Genomic DNA, 24,014 nt, shown 5'->3' on the forward strand with positions numbered 1-24,014 from the left:
GTTGGGCGATAGACTGAGATAAGAGAGGAGAGGTAGGGGGGTGCAGCATTATACAGAGCTTTATGGATGAGGGTTATTATTATTTTAAACTGTATTCGAAAGGAGACTGGCAGCCAGTGCAGCGACTGGCATGAACTGTAAGCATACATGGTCCCCTTATCAAACGAGCTGTGTCAGGCAGAATTTTGGGTTGTTTTCATGGCTTCCACAACAAACTTGTTAACTTTGTCGCCACCCTGCTGTGTAATCCACAAAAAATACTGGCAAACCTTTATCATTTACCGATATTATTTCAGCGCTTCTTGCGCAGCTGTTTACATTCCCCTCACCATATCCATATCCTAAACTTATAAGAACGCTACTACACTTGATCTTATACAAAAGGTTCTTAGAAGTGCTGTTTGGGGAGTAGCCTATAGACAGGGGCTTGGATTGGCGAAAGCTCGCCTGGCAGCGGAGCGCCAGCTCCATGCCAAGATCCAACTAACATAGTTTTAACTGCAGCACCTTTAATCTACTACTAGTTCACTGCCTCCATACATGGTCCCCTTATCAAACGAGCTGTGTCAGGCAGAATTTTGGGTTGTTTTCATGGCTTCCATGTTAACTTTGTCGCCACCCTGCTGTGTAATCCACAAAATATACTGGCAAACTTTTATCATGTACCGATATTATTTGAGCGCTTCTTGCTCACCTCCTTTGGTTCCTCTCTGCCACCCATTGGTTTGAAGCCTGAGTCCATTTAGGGTATGTCGCCATGACACTCTCTAGCCTGCTGCTGCCTCTGCATGCCGTCCCCTATAGTGTCAGGGTCAATTATTGGATGTTTTAGATGCTATCTAGCTTCATTCTGTCACTCTGTCATGGCCATGCTGTTGCCCATAATTTTGGCATAATGGTGCGATTATGCAGCCTCAGAGGCATCCATGCATGCTGCCCCTGCTGTTTCCTGTCCATTTCCGTAGTGTTTCCATCCTTTTCTGAGGTTCCCAGGTGTTTGGCCAAGCTTCCCTGTGCAGAGCCTTGGTCCCCTTGAAAAATGCTCGAGTCTCCCATTGACTTCAATGGGGTTCGTTATTCGAGACGAGCACTCGAGCATCGGGAAAAGTTCGTCTCGAATAACGAGTACCCGAGCATTTTAGTGTTCGCTCATCTCTAACTGTAACCTTTCACTGTTGGATATAAATAATAAAGAATAAAAATGTTTGATACCATATGTTTCTCAGAACATTTAGGAAGTTTATCTTAATGCAACAATGACATATACAGTATATATCATTTGTAATTGTGTTGCCTGCTCCTCCTTACATGGCAGGACAGAGACATATCACTGGTATCCAAGTCTTCCGTCATGACAGGTCTATAAAAAGAGGCCACGTAATGCTCTGTAAATGAATGTGTATGCAAATCTCAGGGAACAGGCAGAGGTGAACCATCTGTTATGGTATTATGGGTTGAGACGCGCGGTGGTAGCGAGTGCTCTCTGCGCCACAACTTCTATAATACTGTTGACATTCGTCTGAAATTTGGTTTTCATGGACCAGAGTCTCAAAGAGGGGGAAGTGACAAAGAGAAAAATAATGAATACTGATTTTATTTCTCATTGGACATCCAAGATGACATTTTACAAGAAGCCACTCGTCCCCCGATAGTAATGATTTTAGGGACGAGTGACACAATTACACAGACTGCTGAGCATTGCTGTCAGTTCTGATACAACATCTGCAGTTGTGTACAGAGGCATAATCTGAAACTGCTGGGATCAGATGCAAAATCCTTACCAAGCCCATAACTATGTGTAGTTTATGTGTTAACTTTGTGTCTTCCTCATATAATCTGTGAAATTTAAAGGGCCAGTGTGCCACTAATTGGCACTGCCCTAATATATAGCCTGCCTCCTCCTGTGACCTCTGCCGGATCTTTGTGCCTCATAGAAACGTTGAGATTTTCAAAGAAAATCTGCTGGATTGACCCACAGAGTCCCCAGACCACAACCCAATTGAACACTTGAAGGTAGAGTTGAGGAAAAACTATATTCATACCTATGTGAGTTGACCGGTATTCAACCAAGAGTGGGAATGTGTACATGAAACAGGGATCAGATTTTGGTGGAGACAGGATTGATGCATGTCCAGTGCTGACAGCCAAAGGTGGAATAAAAAAAATACTAATAAAATATATGATATCTTGATTCTGCATAATGTAGTCTATGCTAAATAGTCACAAGTCAAATTTATGTATGAGATAGTGAAGATGATTGTCTATAAAAAGATCGTCACATATTCAAAGTTTTAGTGGAGGGTGAGATCTAGAGCCTGAAACTCAAAAGTTCAAAACATTGATAGCCTTTTGCTTATTACTGCACTATAGCAGTTGTGGCGCACCTATGGCAGAGGTGGAACTCAGAGCTGTCTCTATGGTCACTCAGACTGCCACCATAGCACAGAGTTTGCCAAACAGGACTAAAAACATTCTCCTACAACAGGGGTAGGGAACCTATGGCTCGGGAGCCAGATGTGGCTCTTTTGATGGATGCCTCTGGCTCACAGACAAATCTAATAAATGGCTTTTGGCGCAGTGTGCGTAAAAGGTACACCCAGCTATGATCACTATACGTGCGATCCAGGTGCTGTTGCTGCCAGCATCATTGCTTAGACGATGGCACCTGGGTCATAGAGAGGAGTGGACACCTGATGCCAGTGTTCATTCCTCTCTATGACCCAGACGCCTTTGCCTAAGCAATGATGGCAGCGCCTAGGTCATAGAGAAAAGCAAGGGTGTGACAAGGAGCCAGCTGCAGGGAGCATTGGTAGGTTGGCATAATTTTTTTTTTTTCCTGTGACTACCTAGCTACTGGAGGACATGTGCTGTGACTACCTATTTTCTGGGGGGCATGTGCTGTGGCTACCTATCTGCTGGGGGGCATGTGCTGTGGCTACCTATCTGCTGGGGGCATGTGCTGTGGCTACCTATCTACTGGGGGGCATATTCAAATTGTATGGTTCTCACAGAATTACACTTTAAAATATGTGGCATCCATGGCTCTCTCGGCCAAAAAAGTTCCCGATCTCTGTCCTACAATCTAAGGGATCCCAGGACATGCCGTGCTCAATTCTATTTTCAAACACACATCCTGGACTTTGTGAATCCGGCGCCCCCTGCACTGCCTCGACAGAGTGCACCAACTTTTTTTTGGTGCACCTTTAACATAGAGCATGTGACACATTTCTGTTGGACTTTGTATGCTAAATGTGGTGCACGGTACGACTGAGCAACAGAACGCCCCATTCACTGCAGAAATATGTGTTGTGTCAGGTATAGTGCAGCCGGGATAGAAATGTTTTGCGGATACAATGTCCACAAGGTCATATTTGTTGGATTTCATTCCCGTTTGCAGAACTTCTTGTGACTGTAACTGACATGAGGAATATGATGAGTTCTCTTGAGGATTTTAATGTTTCCATTAATCATTCATTTATATTTTTAGTATTTGATTAGTGAAATTAGCTCAAAGCATTTTCTTAAAGGGCTTTTACCAAGTTTAGAAGTTATTTTGTATCCATTCACGAGAGTGAGACCCCCATGATCCCAAGAATGGGGATCCCAATCTTAATAATGGGAGGAGCATCAGAACCAGCGTTAGTGAGAATAGGATTGTGGGGGTTCCGTTCTTGTGAGGGTCCCAGGATCTACACTGATCACCTTGTTACCTCCTACTCTGCATATAGGAGATAACTTGGGACAACTCCGTAAAGCAATTCTTCTTGGGAAAACATATCTTTGGTTTAAAAATGACAGAAACTGTTCTAAATAAAAAAATTCTACTTTATCGTATTATATATTTATTTTATTATATTAATTATAGTATTCAAGGTTTGACAATAGCGGGATATCCATTTTATAAGGAGTACACTTTCACTGAATGAAACCCTAGAATTCATAAAGAAACGTTTCATTCTGAGCTTTACGTTTAATAGCCTATATCTTACCGTTCTATAGAGATCACAACACTTCTCGGCAGTCAGCTCAAGAACATTCTAGAAATGAATCATTAACTATAAGAAACCCTGGCCTTGTCCATGCTCCAGTGGATTGTCCAGTACATAGAAACAGTGAAGCCACTGAGTCAAGGTTGCACGAGACATGACTATGGAAAGGATAATAGCTCCCGAAAACCCTTCAACAACCTTGGCTCTGTGCACTTCCGGTCAGTCATTGTGAATTCATAAGTGGCATCCTAAGTCTTGAAGGTAGAAAAATCTCACTAAAAAGTTCAACATGACCAACTACCATCTGGATGAAATTCTATGCCGGCTTCATCACATCATCAGGTCTTATGCCTCCATCTACTGGATGATTTTTCAAGCTGCAGTAAGCATGGGTTATTGTGTCTCTGAGTCATTAACACCACACCATAAATGGCCATCTCACCTACCACTGGCTAGGGATGGCTACTCCAGGAAGATCCCCAGGGGCACAAGTAAAAACCAACTACCTCTGTGCAACCCCCTCACCAATGTTGCCCCAGAATCCAGGGACTTGAAAGAAGATTGTTAGACTATACAGGCCACCATGCGGAGCTGCTACTCCCATCCTCCTATACTCCCATAATGGTCAACAACAGGGGTGCAACTTGGGGGGTGTACAGGGTGCGGTTGCATCCGGGCCCAAGAGGCTTAAAGGGCCCATAAGGTGTCACTTTCCCATATAAGAAAACTAGTATTATAAACCTTATAAACCAATACAATATGGTTAAGGGCCTGGCAGAGACTTTGTACTGGGGACTATCAACTTCAAGTTACGCCAGTGGTGACCAATATATAGATTAAAACAAGTAAAGCCCCAGACTAACTCTTTAAAAGGATTTGGACCTTTGAGAGTCAACTGAGTCAAAACCCATAAGGGGCTTCTGTTCCTCGTTTCCTGGCATCATCATGGGTCTTAGCCACCAAATTCTCATCAATCATGGTGTCACTGCAAATCAATATTATAAATGTATAGTTAACACAAGTCAGATGAGACATGAGTCTTCATCTGGAGGAGACCAAATCTGGATCCATGTAATATCAGAAGACATTGTTTGGCACTTCTGGAACGTGAGCCTACAATGTGGAAAATATTGTAAAATAATTGTGCTAAAAACAATAACATCAAAAACTAAAAGAATAGATCTGGTTCATGATGGGTCAGTACATTCTGTTCTTCTACAAGGAAACACTTACCAGATTGCACTCTGTGACTTGCTTAGACAGAATTATCCGCCACATGTCTATTCTGCTCATTGTCATCCATCTTTCAATTTCATCCCGTATAACAAAAATTGAAAATTAAACATATCCAAAATAACCCCCGAACACAACAAACATCCCATCAAAAGGACCTTGAAATATTCCAGACACCAGAGAAGATATAATCCGGTATATGGATGGATTTTTTTATACATATTCTTTTTCACTTACACAAAATTTAATGCTGATTTTGTGAAGTGACCTTGAATTTCTCAATGTCAAGAATCAGTCTGGATGCATGGCATTTTAGCTGTGAATCTGTGGCGTGGGAGAGGGACCTGGGCTGGAATTCAACCTATTTTGGAACGTAGGGCAGCAAAGAAATAACACAGAAGGAGAATCAGATTAGAGTTACCATGGGGAGGCATTTCCAGCTACGACATGGCACAGGCTGAATTATCTGATGCTTGTTATAATAGATCCTGTAAGCAGCTATGGGTCCGCGGATGTAGCAGAGCTGAGATACTTATAGGACTCATTGGACTGAAGTCATGTGTGATTTTCGAAAAAATGGCAAATTAACCTATTATATCCATAAGCTCATCCCAGAATGTGTCACTTCCTCCACTTATTCTAATACTAACGTCCATTATTTAACTCCAACATCTCAGTTACAAAGAAAAATCATAGCATTTAGTCAGGATAAATTAATGTACAGGGGTTTCTGGTGCCTTTCCAATCAGATTAGTGATTCTTACTCATGCCATGACCTACTAGATGATCAGAGTCATTGTGATGCACAAACAGTCCAGGCCCAAAGACCTATGTATAGTTATCCATCATACACCGGAACGTGCTGTCTGCCATAGGTGAAAATCAATGAGGTATAAAATAACCGCTAGATTGTATGGGAAGCATCCACAAGGTCACCTATATAATCATGGAGGTGTATATCAGACATCCCATATTTCACATTCTATATCGGGATGTGCATTTATTGAATTAATTGAGGCGGATGAGGTTACGGCTGAATTTAATTATCTAGCGGTACACGCTGGTACCCTGTACTGATGGGATGACATAATGAGGTATGTGGAGATGTGATGTAGGAGTTCAGGAACACTTGTTTTGTAGAACAGCAGCACAAAGGAAGCGCTGTTATAAGAACAAGTCAAAGAACTATTCATTCAGATGAAAGCTGCATGTTTTTATTATAAGAAATGCCATGTCTAACCTGCAGATTTTGAGGATTTACTATTCATTAAACCAGTGCTTGTCCTTGTGGAGATTGGTTCTGGAAACAATCAGTAGCTCCTCCTCCCCTCTCACAGCATCAGTATCAGGACTTACACACAGGGCGCACATTTATGCATTCATATACTGCGCTGCTCAAGGAACGGTTACTTTATTTGCAATATACAGTAGCGGGGGACAATGTGTTTCAGGAATGGACTACTCCCTTCTTCAGGTCCAATTGGTGCAACCTGCGACTGTCAGTCCTCAACGTCTAGCCAGTCTGTGTCTTATCTGTGTCAGCGAATGAATTTTCGAGAAAGTGCACACAAAGTGCTGGTGGAGATGGGACTGCTTATTGCTGTGATGTCAAATAGGTAATCTGTAAGAGAGAGACCGGGAGCCGGTCACACACATACAGTATATACACACCATTTCCACACACATACAGTATATACACACCATTTCCACACACATACAGTATATACACACCATTTATACACACATACAGTATATACACACCATTTATACAAACATACAGTATGTACACACCATTTCCACACACATACAGTATATACACACCATTTATACAAACATACAGTATGTACACACCATTTCCACACACATACAGTATATACACACCATTTATACACACATACAGTATATACACACCATTTACACACACATACAGTATATACACACCATTTATACACACATACAGTATATACACACCACTTACACACACATACAGTATATACAGTCATTGGACCACTGGTCTGAGACAGTTTTCTTGTGCAGTTTGCCCATAAATACATGTGCAAATTTTTATGTACCATTTACATCAGTATCGCGGCTGCATTATATTCTCCCCGCAACACAATATTCTGCACCTTAAGGGGTGTTCTGATGCGCATTCCCACCGGCCATCACATTTATGTCGGCAAGTAATTGTGGCTCACGCCCGTGCACCAGAGTGCACCAGAAAAAATATTATTAAAGCCGGTCATCATTAGTTTGGAGCATTATGCACATTAGTGAGTCAAACTTCATGTAGTGCAGTTTGCCTCACTAATAGTAAAGGTAAGCCATTATATTTACTCATGTTCTGATGTACACATACATTTATACACACTTATTTATCCGGTAGTCTTAAAATTGATGCTAATTACGGGTGGGATTAGAGGTCACATGCAGCCCGCATGGAGGAAGTAGGGGGCAGGATGTGAGAGACTTCTGGTCCTGCCATCCTCTGCCCCCACATTTCTTCTCTGACCGAAAGACTCAGCCTGAAGTTTTGTACTATGCATGATGTGCAGCATAATGGGGGTCATTTACTAAGGGCCCGATTCGCGTTTTCCCCACGTGTTACCCAAATATTTCCGATTTGCGCCGATTTTCCCTGAATTGCCCCGGGATTTTGGCGCACGCGATCGGATTGTGGTGCATCGGTGCTGGCATGCACGTGTCGGAAATCGGGGGGCGTGGGTGAACGAAAACCGACGGATTCGGAAAAACCGCCGCATTTAAAAAAAAAAATTGGTCGCACGCGCCATACTTACATGCACCAGAAGCCGCCGCTGGAACGCGAATGGACCGGGTAAGTAAATGTGCCCCAATATGTGATGCTGTACATCCTCCATTCTTTAGTTTATGGCAAGGCCCCCTGACACTATGGGGCAGATTTACTTACCCAGCGGCGCGTTCTCTGCGGTGGATTCGGGTCCGGCCGGGATTCACTAAGGTAGTTCCTCCGACGTCCACCAGGTGGCGCTGCTGCGCTGAAGTTCCCCGAAGCCCGCTGGAATGCACTCAAGTACACCGGCCTATTCCTGGTGAAGGTAAATGCAAGTTCTGCAACACTTTTTTTTTTAAATGCGGCGGTTTTTCCGAATCCGTCGGGTTTTCGTTTGGCCACACCCCCGATATCCGCCGCGTGCATGCCGGCGCCGATGCGCCACAATCTGATCGTGTGCGCCAAAATCCTGGGGCAATACAGGGAAAATCGGCGCAAATCGGAAATATTCGGGTAACACGTTTTGCATGGTGCAAAACACGTATGTGTAATTTTTTGAGGAACTTACATTATGTAGAAAAAATTAAGTTATTTAACCTCCATTAACATATCCTGCAAATAATTTTTTTTACTATCAACTTCTAGTACTCACTACTCCCTTGTACTCCTGTCCTAGCTCTTGGCATTTTCACTCCATATGGACAAGAAGAAGTTGAGCTTTCACCATTGCTTTTTCTTGTATGTGCACAGTCTTTTCTTCCTTCTCCAGCCCACAAAGGCATACATATTTTTCTATGCCCTGATGCCTCATAATTCCTTATAATATTCCCTTTTTTCTCTATGTGTATCGGGTTGAGTGTATGGTACAAATAGTCCCGCTGATGCTTTTCAATCTGGAAATCTCATGTCTGCATCGAGTGGGGAAAACGGCTCGTAATTCTATTATTTACTGAGAGACGAACACAACAAGTGTCTACTAAGAGTCTTTTAGTAATTATTTCCTGAGCATCGGAGAAGTTTAATTATTAGAAGTGTTTGTGTGCAGATGTCCCTTAAGCTCCTGTAAAATCTTAATCTCACGCCACACAGAGACATTGACCATGTAGAGGGCCGTGTGGTTCAGTCACCATGGCTGAGCTAAAGCGTTCTCTTCTCGGATTGTCTGGTTCACGGGAAGGAATGCTGTGACGTTAGGTCTCTAAAAAATCTTTGTGTCTCCTGGTAACGCACCTGTACATTCAGCTTTAGACACAAACCACTTGTCTATTTCCATTCCTTTTGCGCATTTTCCTCTGATATAAATGTGTGTGGTTTAATTATGGAAATTTTAGATTGGAGGTTTCATCAACTGATTTATTATCAGCGAAGTCGCTAAAGTCTGAATGTTTGCAACTCAGATTTTTATTTCACAAATCCAGTGACATAACAACCAGTATAGCAACCATAGCGGCTGCTACAGGGCCCACAATGTTAATGGGCCCTCCCCCTGGACCACGGCTGCTATGAAATCTGAAATGGGGCCATGCCTCTCCTAGTTACACCCCTGCACAAATCAATAGCTCTTGGGATGTAGAGCAGTTTCTTTGATATCCTCCTCAGGGCAGTTTCTCAATGCCCCTGTCGATACATGAACGACGAACTGTGAAGAGTCCTGTGACCTGGACCAACACTGCTGAGGAGATAAAACCGGTGCATCATATTCATATATAATGTATGGAGTTCTTGTTTTTATATTATACACAGGGTTCAGTCCCCGGCAGAATGATGAGCTCTACGGACTCACAGAGAGGAGTTGGTGTTAACAGAGCCCCTTCATGCAGTAGCTTTACGAGCTGTTACACTGTGAAGTAGAACATCCCCCTACCACTGTTTAAGATTACCGCAGGCAAAGAGATGGGAAAGTGCTGAGGAAGCAGGGGGAGATGTGTAATACTTTATAAAGGGATTAGGAAGTATCACAAGATGATTAAACATTTGCATGTCCTTGGCACCTGGAGTACTGCTGTTCCAATCTAGAACACTATTCTCTTCGTCTAAGACAATTCCCTTGGAGGCAGCAGCTTACTCATTGACATAAATTTAAAAATCGGAAAATCGGAAATGGCACGCTTTGTACAGAAGGGGAGTCCTTGCAGTGTACAGAACTGTGATGCAGGAAATTCCCACCTGTTGTCCGGACTTCATGTGTGTAACAGTTAATAAAGTGCCAGCACTGCAGTGTGGCCTGCAGACAGGGAGTCCTTGCATCATATTTTTGTATGACGAAAGGACTCCCCTTCTGTACAAGGTGTGTAGTTCATAGGATTGAGCCGATTAAAGAGCCATTTTCCATGTGCATTCGGTTTCTGGGGTTATATTCAATGCGTCACTGTAGCATTTGTGCTGTACTGTGGTAGATGATGCTTCTATAGTAATGGTTATGAGTGCAGCAGAGGTTTAGGACAATGCAGCCCTTGCACCAATAAAGATTTTGCAGGCTTGCCATAGATGTACAGTGAAGGCCTATCGGGATTACACATGGGTGCATGAGCCCAAACTATTCTGCCTGCATTTGACTGCTAATGGCTGCAGTCTGAATAATATCCTATTTTTCTATTATTTTACATTATAAGCTATTACACCCTTTGCGCAAAAAAACCCAAAAAGTAACCTAGTTCTGCCGTTCTCTTATCCTAAGCCTAATAACTATAGTCCTTGGAAGAATCTATACTTTGTGTTCTTCCATAAAGGGAGTTTAGAAATTGTTTAAAGCACAAAGTCTACTTCCATACAACTACATATAATGACAACCTTGTGAGACCGAGAATACACAAATCTGGCTGTAATAAGTGATGACACAATTGTTTGTGATTGTGTTTATTGCAAGTGAACTGCAGATGGAAACTTTAGCCATCCGAGGCTCGATCTGGACATCTTCCACCTGTATCGAGTGCACAGCACATGTCACCCTCCACATACCGTAATAGGACATAAATAGTACAGCGTCAGGCAATTTATTTCACTCGCCATTTCCAGAGGACTTTATTTTGGATTTACATAGCACCAAGGAGGCTTTTTTAACAAGTTAGTTTTCTTTCCATGCATCCACATCCGAGGTGCAATTTTAGCAGCATTGTTCGAGGTTCAAAACGTTGAGAGCGAAAAGTCATCAGTTCAAGGGTTAAAACGAGGCTCAGATATAATGGAATGTAAATGGTGCTGATGGGAATTGAACCATGAGACTGGAATATCCAGATTGCACAGAAACGCGTGGTCACTTCCATTCCACATGCAGCACCGGACTTTACTATGATCGTTGTGTCCTCCTGTATTTAGACGGGTTCTCCATTTTCACTCGTGGAGATTTTATGGATTTTGATGGTAGGAATATTATGGCATGTGCGTATCTGCTCTGTCCCAACACAACAACAGGCCCGTAAAATCGATTTACTGCTCACCCGAGCAGTTGAACAGTTTGAGAAGTCTTTTGGTTGTCCATAAGGAGAGGATGGACTAGGTATTGGAGAAAAATATTTCCATTCGCAAACTCCATCGGACTTTGTGATCCTGTAGAATGTCTCACCAGAACCTACTGGGATCCTCACCACATCTCTTTGCTCCTCCGGACTGCGATGTACGGGGCTGCTCAGAATGTATCCGGATGAGTATTTACTTGAAGCCTGTCTCCTATGAGAGCAGCGACCATGCAGAATGTTCTGGAATGCCTTCCTAAACTCCCGGCTGGAACACGGGTAGATAACTGGGTTGATGCAGCTATTAAAATACCCCAACCAAAAAGTGATCTTGAATATAGTGACGGACGGTTTGGCGGGAGGGTAGAGGGAGCCTGTAAAATAGACAAAATGCCATCAGCATTACTATTTCCAAAAGTAAGCAGAACAATACAGACAGCTACTAAATGTGGACAATAGTTTCTCATTAGTTATGTATAAGAAACCCTAAAAGTAAAAAACAAAGAAACATTCATACATTGTAAAAGACAATATTGGAAAATCTGCCCCATTGTATTTTACTGGACCATAAGGGGCTGTGCATGCAGTCATACAGCGCCTACTACCTTTTTCTTTGCAGTAACATATATTACACATAAAATCAGAACACACATGAACTGTGAGTCTACATGTTCTTTACTTGATTCAATGCAGCCATTGTCGATTGCAATATGTTGGTTGTACTATGTGTAAATTAAAAACCAGAATAGCCAAGCATGTCACCGGTGCCCAGAATACCTCCTTGACTGTCAATCGAAGTACCTCTGGAGCCTTTTTGCACAGGATCAGGCAGCAGTCTCTCTTTACTCCTGCACCTACACCCTGCGTTCCAAGACTGTCTCTCAACTGTCACAGGTGCTCCCTTGATCCTCCATGTGCTCTTGCCCCCACTGCAAGATCTTACCTCTACCCGTTCCTGACGCCTGCCCGGCAGCCGTGCGCACGCGCGTTCCCGTCTCCTAGGGCGCGCATGCACCAGCTTCAGAAGATTAAAAGGGCCAGTGCAGCAATGATTGGTGCTGGCCCTTTCAGGAAATGGTTAAAAGCCGGCGTCTCCCAGCATTCTCTGCTGGATCTTCATGTTCTATGCCATCGAGAAAGCTTACTCCTTTGCCTTGTACCTATGATTTGATTCCCGTTGTGAACCCGGACCTGTTCCCATTTATGCTCCTCCACTGCCATGCCTGACCTTCTGATCTGCATCTGACCCTGAACCACTGCCGTCTTTCTTGACCTCCTGCCTCTCCCTAACCACGAATTTGTACATTGCCATGGCTTTCACCACCGACAAAATCGCACCTGTGGAACAACCTGGTGGTACCACGCCGCAGCAAGTCCAACCCACGGCGGGCTCTGGTGAAGACCGGGTGCCATTAAGACTCCAGTCCCCAGTGTGTCATCGTCCGCGGGGGTCCAGTGGGTCCACTACCCCTGGAGCCTGACAACACACACACATCTTTATAGCAGGGAAAGGAGTTGTAGAAGAGATGACTGTGTGTTTTATAGCTCATATGAAGCAACATTTAAGTGTGTCATTGTGTGTTATATCCATCTCATGGATCTCATCATCTCTCATCTTTTTTTTTCTATGAGTCAGATTCTAGTAAAATGCTAGAAGCTAAATGAAAGTGTAGATAAACCCTGTACCCTGATAATCTAAGCACATTGTCAGCACATCACCGCATCTCAGCACTAAAGATCATGAAGTGTCTGCTTAGAGAGACCCCACCCATACTCTGGAATATTAGACTGACCATCACTGAATGATAGGAGCTAAAACAGCAATCAAACTGAGTAAAATTGTAAGTAAGGGGTTTAACCCCTTCCCGACATTTGACGTAATAGCACTGCATCGCGGGAGGTGGGTTCCTGCAAAATGCAGTATTATTACGTCATGCTTCTGGCACCGGCTCCTGAACGGAGCCGCCGCCAGAAGCTGCGGGTGTCAGCTATATATTATAGCTGACACCTGCCTCTAACACCCGCGATCGGAGATTTCTCCAATCGCGGGTGTTAACCCCTGACACGCTGACTGCGGCGTGCAAGGGGCATTTTAGAAGAATCGGAATCGATCGCAGCCCCAGGACTGCCGGTGCCCAGGGCTGCGCGATCCTCCTCTGTGTGCCGGGTCCCTGCCTTCTGGCAGGACCCGGCTGTAACACACTGAGCATGCACAATGTAATACATCTGTATTACACTGTGTAATGTGAAGAAGAGCTTGAACAAGTGATCAGTGGATCACTTGTTCAAGCTAACCTGTAAAAGTTAATAAAAAATGTTAAAAAAAATACATAAAATAATTTTTTAATAAAAATAATTAAATAAATAAAGTTAAAGTCCCCTAAACACAAATATTCCCTATACACATGCAAAAAAACACAAAATCGCCAAAAAAACCCCACATATTTGGTATCACCGCATCCGTAACAATCCGTACAATAACTCGGAAACATTATTGGACCCGCTTGGTGAACGCCGTAAAAACAAAACTCGAAAAACACGCCAAAAATTTACATTTTTCATAAAATCTCTAAACAAAAATGTTCTAAAAAGTGATCAAAAAAAGTTATGTGCACAAAAATGGTACCAGTGAAAAGAACAACTCAACACGTAAAAAATAAGACCTAAACTAGCTCTGTCAACCAAAAATATTAAAGTTACGTCTCCGAAAAGATGGCAATGCAAAAACAAATGAGATTTCCTCTATATTAGTTTTTATCCAGTAAAATTGTAAAAATAAATGAAAAACTATATAAATGAGGTATCACCGTAATTGTAGTGATCTATAGAATAAAGATATTATAGTATTTTTAGTGTATGGTGTACGACCCCCAAAAAATACAAAAAGAAAGTAAACCAAAATTGACAATTTTCTTTTCAACCATACATTCAAGAGTTAATAAAATCTCATCAATAAGCTAATGACCCACTAAAATGAAGTATTTGTAAAGTGCATCTCATGTCGCAAAAAATAAGCCCTTTTATGTCCAAATTGCCAAAAAAATAAAGATTGTATAGCCAATAAAAAGTGACAATGCATAATCTGCTCTGAATGGCGCAGCTTCCCTTCGATGCCCTGGCGTGTGCCCATACAGTAGGTTACCACCACATATGGGGTATTGTTATACACAGGAGGGATTGGGTATCAAATTTTGTGGAGCGTTTTGGTATTTTATCCACTGAGAATTTGTACATTTTTTTAAAAACACATTAATTTAGCCAAAAAAATTTTACTTTTAAAATTGAATCCGATTTTGTTTTAACCCCTGTAAAACAATTAAAGGGTTAACAAACTTCATGAAAGTTTTTTTACATACGTTGAGGGGTGTAGTTTCTATAATGGGGTAATTTATGGGGTTTTACTTTTATTTAGGTCTCTCAAAGTGACTTGAAACCTGAGCAGGTTCCTCAATAGCAGGATTTTGCGTTTTTTATGAAAATGTGAAAAATCGCACCTAACGTTCAAAGGCCCATAACATCCTACAAAAATAAGAGTATGCATAAAAAAACCATGTCCACATAAATTAGACATTTAGTGAATGTTAGTTATTACGTTTTTTTGCGGTTATGACTATGTATGGAAAAAGTAGAACATTTTGAAGTTCGAAAATCAAGAATTTTTCCAAATTTTCACCAAATATCTGATTTTCTCATATATAAATGCAAAACATACCACCAACATTTTTCAACTAACCTGAAGTACAAAGTGTCATAAGAAACTATTTTAAAATCACTTGGATATGTTAAAGCGTTCCGAAGTTATAACCACTTATAGTGACACAGGGCAGATTTGAAAAAATGGGCCGTGTCACGAAGGTGAAAAGTGGCTTCAGCGTTAAGGGGTTAAAAATTACTTCATTTTGCAAATATAACTAGGAGATTAAAAATTGGGAACTTTCTTTCAAGGGAAAAGCTACATGACTGTTACTGCCAACGAGCAAGTCCCTTGACCATGGTGGTGGTGACAAAATTCCCCAAAGGTCTACCCGTTTATATGGCATCCAGCATCCTCATGTCTCTTAGGTATGAATGAGGAATCTATAACTTACTCCGAAACGTGTCACCCTGCCTTTTCTTATATGTTTTTTCTTTTTGTTTGTTCTGATCGCCAGTGACTTATATGCATACCATTAAAATGTAAACTTTTATCTGGAAACAGTGCTAGAAACAGTGGGTAATTGCACCAAATTTTTTTTTAGATTTTCTTTTAGATTTTTTCCAGCGATGTGCCATCCCAGCACCCGTCCTCGAAGTGATCCTATCCTTGTATCATTATAAAAATGGTGAGCTGATTTTTCCTTTTTTTTCTTTTTGTTTACAACCTACTTACCGTAGCACCTACCCTTTTCATAACATAGCGGGGAGTGGTTGTGTCATTAAGGTCACCTTAGCTTATTGCGGTAAAATTTGTCGATAAATGTTGCATCTAATGTATTGTGAAAATACGTAAGTATTTCAACATGTAAAATTAAAACCACATTTACCAAGCTGTCTAAAACTATAATACAATAACTCTAAAGACTGCAATAAATCTTAAGTACAAAATACAGAAAAGGCTCTCCAAAAAAACTGCAAAAGATACTTACTCATAGATCTGCCCAGTGTTTTTCCTAAAATGTTCCTTCACAAAGTGTCACTTACCCTCATATTTCACATTAAATCTGGATATTTTCTTGCTAGGGAAAATCCACACTGACAACTTACAGTAGAGAGCCATAAAACTGGACTAAACTGATGGGGCCTCAATAAGCAGCCGAATTCCTTTGGCATAGTTAGAGATTTCCATGACTGTAAACCTTTCCAATTTTCTTGCTGCAGATCCATGGAAACCATGCTGGGTACTATTAATTAGCTTTTCTATATCCTTTACATACTCAGTATACTGAGCATAGCATCCGGAATTATACAGAGACCAAAGATGACTTACACTGTTTTAACCCCAAGTAATAAAAAAAGGGCAAACCTAAATCCTGTTCTCTATAGACAAGGGTGAAGAAAACCTATACAGCTGTGTACAGATGAATGTCTATAACTTTTAGAGGTAATAAATACCTTCCTGATCCATGTCCATGACTAGTCACCTAACCAAACTAGTTCTCTACTGTACTGATGAGATGTAATAACATGGAAACAGCACTGTCTAAAGTTAAGAGTCTTTTTCTTTTCACTTTTGCTCTTATTATATGTCTTGTCTAGGCTTCTTGAAAGTCAGAGATTGATACAGTGGGAGATGCCTAATTTAAAGCGAACCTTATAACAACTACGTATTTTAATGATTCAGAATGCTGAAAAGACAAATCAGCACAGAATAGCATAGGCTATTGTTACCTGATAGCAGCTAAAACTGACATTCCTGCTGACAGGTTTGCTTTAAAGGGAACCTGTCACCAGGAGACCCATTTTTAGCACTCCCCAGTCCCCACAGAGCATAGTACATGTTTTTGTATTAAAAATTGGTTTTACAGAAAAAAGATATATTGTACCTTTCATTAGCATCTGCTGTGTGACTAGGCACTTGTCCCCTGGGAGGGGCTGGAAAGGAGCAGTTCCCCCCCACCCTTGGAAAACCGCTGCTCCATGTGACCTTTTCAAATATATGAAAACACCCATCACTTGGCTTAGCAACGCCCCCTGCTCCTCTACAGCCAATCCTGAGTGTGGGGAGTTATTCACATATTTGAAAAGGACACATGGAGGAGCGGTTTCCCAAGGGTCGGCGGAAACTGCTCCTTTCCAGCCACTCCCAATGGACGAGTGCCTAGTCACACAGCAGATGCTAATGAAAGGTACAATATAACATATCTTTTTTTCTGTAAAACCTATTTTTTATACAGTACTATATGTACTGGGGGAGTACTAAAAATGGGTCACCGGGTGACAAGTTCCCTTTAAGGAAGCACTGTCTGAGGCATAGTTTTCCTTCTCCACCCTGGAAAACACATTTGCATATTCCTTTTCTCTACAGGTGGCACCAGAGAGGAATTTTTCTTCCCTCCTAAATGTAACATGTTGATATTATATGCTATTTTATAAGAATAATCTACGCCTAAGAAAGTTTAACAGAGAAGTAAAGTGTCCTTGGTGACATTCAGCCTTCAATGCTTACATTATTGACAGCTTTCAGGGAATTTGCGAAAAGCTGCACAATAGAAATAAGGTTTCTGTTATATAGTTACTTTTTATTTTTTTTATACTGTATTGTCTTATGTCTTGTCGAGTACAGTACTTTGGATAAGCGATTTAAGGAACTGTGACAGCAAACAAACCCTTTTAAAGAGCACCTGACACATCGTCTGTTATCTTCTTGTCTCTTATAATAAATACTTGTGTTTCCATTATATAATTCTTCAGCATCTTTTCTCATACTTATGTGTTTACAGTGTCTCTTATGTGTTGTACAATGTATTACCCATCCTAAATGCTAAATGGGAATTATTATTCTCTCTCATATCAAGGTTTGCCCCTAGACCAGTGGTGGCGAACCTTTTACAGACCAAAGTACCCAAACTACAACAAAAACCCACTAATTTATCACAACACTGCAATTTAAGCAGTAACTTAACCCCCACCCCCTACTCTGCCACAGCTTTCAATTGTATTGGCGTTGTGAGGACACCAATACAGTAGAAAGAAGGAGGAGAAATTTGGATAATTATTGCTCAGGGTCCCCTGAATAGGAAGAATTGTGGGGCTTAGAGCAGGAGCTCCAATGATCCAGCTCTGTCCACACCTTCTCACTCCTCCTGTCCCAGGTAGTCATAGTCCCTTTAAAATAGAACTAATCATGGCACATCCTGGGTGGCCCTGGACTGAAGGAAGAGGTCTTGAGTCTAGTCTTGGGAACTCTGTGCTGGGTTGACAGCCTCGGTACCCACAGAGAGGGCTCTGAATTCCACTTCTGGCACCCATGCCATAGGTTCACCACCACTGACCTAGACAGTCTGCCACTTATTGGCCAGTATCAGAACATGGAGAGATTTTATTAGAAGAAATAACCAATAAATTGTTATAATCAGATAAATATGTATCAGGAAACAGATACAAGCTCAGGATGGGGGTGCAGGATCCAGAATGGGGTACAGGTTCAGAAACAGGCTGGATACAAGGTTCTGGGCTCCAGATCAGGTGGGGTACAAGGTTCAGGGATCAGACATGATGATCAGGCCTTGGTTCCAGGTCAGGCCGGATAAAAGGGTTAAAAGTCTGGTCAGATACAGGGTTCCAGTTATGGAGAGATACAGGGTAAGATACAGGTTACAGTTCAGGCTTGGGTTCAGGGTACCATCTCAGGCTGGATAAAGGCTCAGGTTCAAGTCCAACAAAACGCAGACAGTTGTACTACAGGTCAAAAGAGAAAGTATAACCAGTCCTGACTGAACTGGAAATTGGCTCTTTATTCAGATCCTGGACCCCGTTCAAGAAGCTGATTGGCTATCCCCTGCATCACTCAACCCACGGTTGAGACCAACACTAAGATGCTGAATGAACCACCCAACTTTCCAGGGATCAGATACAATAAAGAAGTGATCAATCAGTTCCCAGCAATGTGGCCCTGGTTGGGGTCCACAAGCTCCAAACTCAGCAGCAAGGATTCATCAGAGGATTCTAACGGAAATGCTCCCAAAAAACCCAAAGCTTTTGAACTGTCCCCCAAAATAGTGTTGAAGCCGCTTAAATGGCATATGCAGAAACATATACAAGGTGTTAGAGACAATTGATAGTACAGGCGGTCCCCTACTTAAGGACACTTGACTTACAGACGTTCCCTAGTTACAAATGGACCTCTGGATGTTAGTAATTTACTATACTTTATCCCTAGGCTACAATGATCAGCTGTTAGAGTTATCAGAGGTGTCTACAGTTAAGCTTTATTGTTAACCCTGGTTCTTATGACAATCCAACATTTTTAAATTTAATTGTCACAGAGACCCAAATAATTTTGGCCGGGGGTTACAATGATAAAGTATACAGTTCCGACTTGCATACAAATTCCACTTAAGAACAAACCTACAGAACCTATCCTGTACGTAACCCGGGGACAGCCTGTATTTACGAAAACAGCCTACACAGACCGAGGTTTGTCATACCGGGTATAATAATACGTATACTGTTCACCTTTATTCTCAGACACAGTTCCCTATTTTTATCCTGACCCCATAAGGCTTCAATATTCCAAATACATCTCCTCAAACACAATTTTCTTGGCATTACTACAGTCCTCTTACAGCAATCTCCTCATGTGACAGAAGTGACATTTCATGATGGATAGAACGTTCATGACAAAATCCATTCCCTCAATTAATTCCCCAGAGAAGGTCACATACATGGTGCCAGGTAATCTCTTATAGTCATGGACGGTGATCATGTTGGAGAAATGTTATTGTTTAGAAGAAATGAGAAGTTGCCGATGTCAGTCGTTGCATGTTGAGCAGAAAATCACTAGCTGCCATGTCCTCTGCAATGCACAACTCTGGATAAATTGACAAGTCAATGGGGCTTATTTACTAAGGGTCGCGGAACGCACTTTTGTCGGACTGTGCGTTGATTTCTGGATTTGGACAGGTATTTAACAGGGGTTTGCGCTGGGATTGTGTCGCACGTGATCGTTTTTGGCACAGCTGCGCTAGTTTCCATATGACACAAATCGGGGGCGTGGCGTTGGCCAATCAGACTAATTCGGACTGAGCGCGGGATTTAACTTTTAAATTGTGTCGCAAGATCAAGCACTTACATGCACCAGGAAGAAGAAGGTGAACTCTGGCCGACCTGAGCGAGGAAGCGACACTTGCAGGATATCGGGCGCACGATCTTAGTGAATCGCGGCACAGTGCATTATCATCGGACAATGCACTTTCTGCTAACTCCACGGACCAGGTAAGTAAATGAGCCCCAAGGTTGTAGAAAAGTTAACAATACAGAATATTTATTACTTTTCATAAGCAAATATTTGCAGACATGAAATCACATTCCCAGTGACATCCTATCTGATGAGGAAGATGTGATCGATGAGGTTTGTACTATGTAAATGGCTTTACTATAGAGCGGAGCTCTGGAGACACAGCAGGATTGTGCCGTTTACTGATTTATGTGATGACAAAACTTACATTTTGTGAAGGCGGATGAGGCTGGGAATTTATATGTAATCTCCTGAAGTAGAACAGTTAAACAATTACGGATTTGATGGCGCTGAGCAGAATACCAATATACACGGCACAGTCCCAGCGCTTCTTGAGAAGCTCTCCGAAAGGCGTCTCATATCTCCACTTGTTGGCTGCTTGGAGGTGTAGATAAGGGAGGTTATTGTAAATGTCACTATAAAGTCTATGAAAAGTGTTCAGTCTACTTTTAGGAAGCGATAACTTGAACAGCAAAAGTATCTCAGTAAAATTACAAGTCAATGGATTTCGAGGATTAGTAGCGGCTTTTTACTTTCGAGATGGTTTAGATATGAGGCAGTGAATAAGCTTATCGCTTGTTGAGTGCAGGTAGCTTTGAGATTATATCAGTACGAATCATTTATTATCACCAGGTTTTTTTCTCATACCTTATTTAACCACTTGAGGGCCAGAAGACTTTTTTTTTTGGATTTAACCTCTTCTTGGTGATTTTATTTTTTTAAATGGCTTTTAGAAGCTCTATTAACCCTTTAGGTTTTCTTCAAAGTTAAATCAAAATGGAGAGGATAGCAAAGAGGGGAGAGGTATGCAGCTGGGCAGTGAACAGGTTAATTGTATGCAAGGGATTTATGGTGTGGAGGGTCACTGTAGGCATCTGATCTCCTTTCTCTGTGAAGGAGGAGATTGGATACTGATACTAGGAGTTCCGCCAGGCAAAGCCTTCTTTTTTGCTGTGATTTGTCAGTCTCTACTAACTGACCGATCACAGCAATCGCTTGAGGGGGGACTTCTATTCCTCCCCTGAGCTTTGGCTCTCCACAACGTTATAGTGTCTTGACGCACTGCTGCCCATAACGTTGGGGAACGTCATGGTAGCTTAAGGGGTTTACAGAGTCAAGATGGTTGCCATTTACACCGCACTCTTAGCACGGATGCTTTCAGCTTACTGTGCGCCAGCAATAACGTCTCGGCCTGTCATAGGTTAACAATTACTACGATAGACCCATGCCAATGTTTTTTATTTACATATTCCTTACTCAAACTAGGTTGAAAAAGAGCAAATTAAAAACACACTGAAATCCTTATTTTTTGTAAACTTTTTTTCTCCATTTTATTTCATCCACATCTGCTGTATAGTTGGATGATGTGTTACTTCAGATTACAAAGAGGATGACTATAGTTTCCTACATGAAAGAAAATCCAACAGATGTCTTCCCACGTGATCGCACCTTCTATAAACTTTAATGTTATAAGCTTTGGCCTTTAACCCTACGGATTCCTTTAATCTCTATTATTCTTACTTTAACGGTTCAGCCAATTTAAAGACTTTCAGAATGAATGGATTGTTTGCCGTTACTTGGGTTCAGCCAAAAAAAGTCCACGTAGGAGGTAACAGCTGTAAAGTGAAAAGTTCTATTCCATCAAACAACATGTATATATTTAGTCACATGTAACACACCTCTTTTAGAACGTTTTGTCAACAATTACCGGAAGGATATTTCTAAATGCATTTTAATAGTCATTTTTTGGATAAGCATCTTTCTAGAATATTAAAAAACCTGGAGAAGAAATCCACTAAAAAACAAAAGTAAAACTTGAAAAACCTAAAGTTTTTATATATTATTATGTTCTGCCATAACCAGAACTACAACCAAATTATTAACCAGAATAAAACTTGATGGTTAATTCTTACAACGGATCTTTTTTAATTCATTAATAATGTTTTCTAATGAGATAAAGAGGTCACACATCATCCTCACATAAGGTGAATATACATTAATGTAAAGTAATGTGCGCCATAACATCCCTTAATCCCGTTTATATTGATGGATGTCTCACTCATCAGCCTAACCTCCCGGGGCCCGTCACCTCCATCAAGGTAACGTAAATAGTTTATACGTTGTAGGATTCATCCGCTGGAGTCTACTGCAAACACTTCACATCTGCTTTCTCTAAAATGACATTTATCGCCCTTTGCCCTATGAAAGGCCGTACAAGAAATACCCAGGCAGGCTAAGTTTATGGAACAATGGTTTGAACAGCAATCCCCCATTTCAAGTGACAGCTTCCTTTTCCAAACACAGACAGAGGAGCTTAACTGGTTCTAATAATATATGAGACCCTCAAACATGTTTAAATGTTTCCCTCTAGTTACAAATGCCCTTTGTGCTATACCTTTTTGGTGAATATGTTCATAATTTGGTAGTGTCACCAAAAAAAAAAAAAAAACAATTGTGTCAAAATAGTATGAGAAAAGTGAATTAAAAGCATCCCCATCTCTCTCACAGTGTGTAATACCTATTGTCTCCTGTGGTGGCGCTGCAGGTATATAGATCACCCAGATAATAGAGTTGAGCGGAATTGGTTTTTAAATTCGCGTCCGGGGTTCCGATGTTTCCACCCCTGGATCTGTCCAACTGGGGAGTGTGGGGGGGGCTGTCTTAAAGGAGCCTCATTGCTAGGAAAACACCTGAACTTAAACTCATCTGTATTGGGCATATCAGCAATGGTAATGTCTAATAATGGGATTTTACAAAAAAAACTGCACTGTATAATAACCACATTTATTATCTTAAAGAGGACCTGTCACCCCTGAAAAATAGCCCCACCAAATTAGTTCCCCCTAATCCTGTCCCCAGCCCCTTTATTGATTTTTTAATTAAAATGTGTATGTGCATACTTAGTTTTAAACGATCCGACCTCTTATCAAATAAGAGGTCGGATCATCGTAGAGGTCCCCGAGCAGTCGGCCGTATTCATGAGGGGGCCGGCCGACACCCTCCCCCCCCCACGCCCCTGTCAGTCAGGGACCTGTGAGAATCGCTGGCAGCAGCGCATGTATTGCGCAATCACTGCCGGCTCTATGCGATGCGGCGCACTGACAGCGGCCGCAGAGGGGCTTATTCACAGCGCCGGCCAAACATTCAACCAGCGCTGTGAATAAGCCCCTCTGCGGCCTATGCGGGGGTGACTGAAACTTACCAAAAAAAGTATATGATGTGATCTGAACAAATATGGTAAATGTATAGGATCACCCTCCCAGGTCATAGGAGCCCTATGGGAAATGTATACCTCTAATGTAAACTTCCAATATATGTCACTATACAGGGAACCTGTATACAAAGCTGTATATAACAATGCATACAAAATAATATGTAAGGCATCATGGGGTGCAGTTGAGTCAATAATTTACTAGTCTTGTAGGACATTCATGTCAGGAGGGGACAGGCCAATGTCATCCTCTCCTCCCCTATGACTCTTTGAATCATTTATAATACAGGGTTCTGCTGTCTTTTGTGTAATACTGAATCTCCCAGAATAAAGGAACACTTCATTGTGAACCTGCACCTGTCCCGGCTAATCGGTTTATTACCTAAATCCTTATGACAGGTTTCCTTTAATGTTTCACCAGAAATGCTGGGTATTGCATTCA

General features: G+C 41.7%; 1 protein-coding gene across 1 annotated transcript in view; it reads right to left on the reverse strand.

Moving 5' to 3' along the window:
• Positions 1 to 10,814: 10,814 nt before the first annotated feature.
• The window catches only part of ADRA1A (adrenoceptor alpha 1A), a 73,032-nt gene continuing 59,832 nt past the window's right edge, over positions 10,815 to 24,014 (reverse strand). The window contains exon 3 of the mRNA XM_072148800.1: positions 10,815 to 11,800. Coding sequence (XP_072004901.1) covers positions 11,286 to 11,800 — 515 coding nt within the window. The 3' untranslated portion in view covers positions 10,815 to 11,285. The remainder of the gene's footprint in view (positions 11,801 to 24,014) is intronic.

This window comes from Engystomops pustulosus, chromosome 4 (assembly GCF_040894005.1).
Source record: "Engystomops pustulosus chromosome 4, aEngPut4.maternal, whole genome shotgun sequence".
Classification (NCBI taxonomy): Eukaryota; Metazoa; Chordata; class Amphibia; order Anura; family Leptodactylidae; genus Engystomops; species Engystomops pustulosus.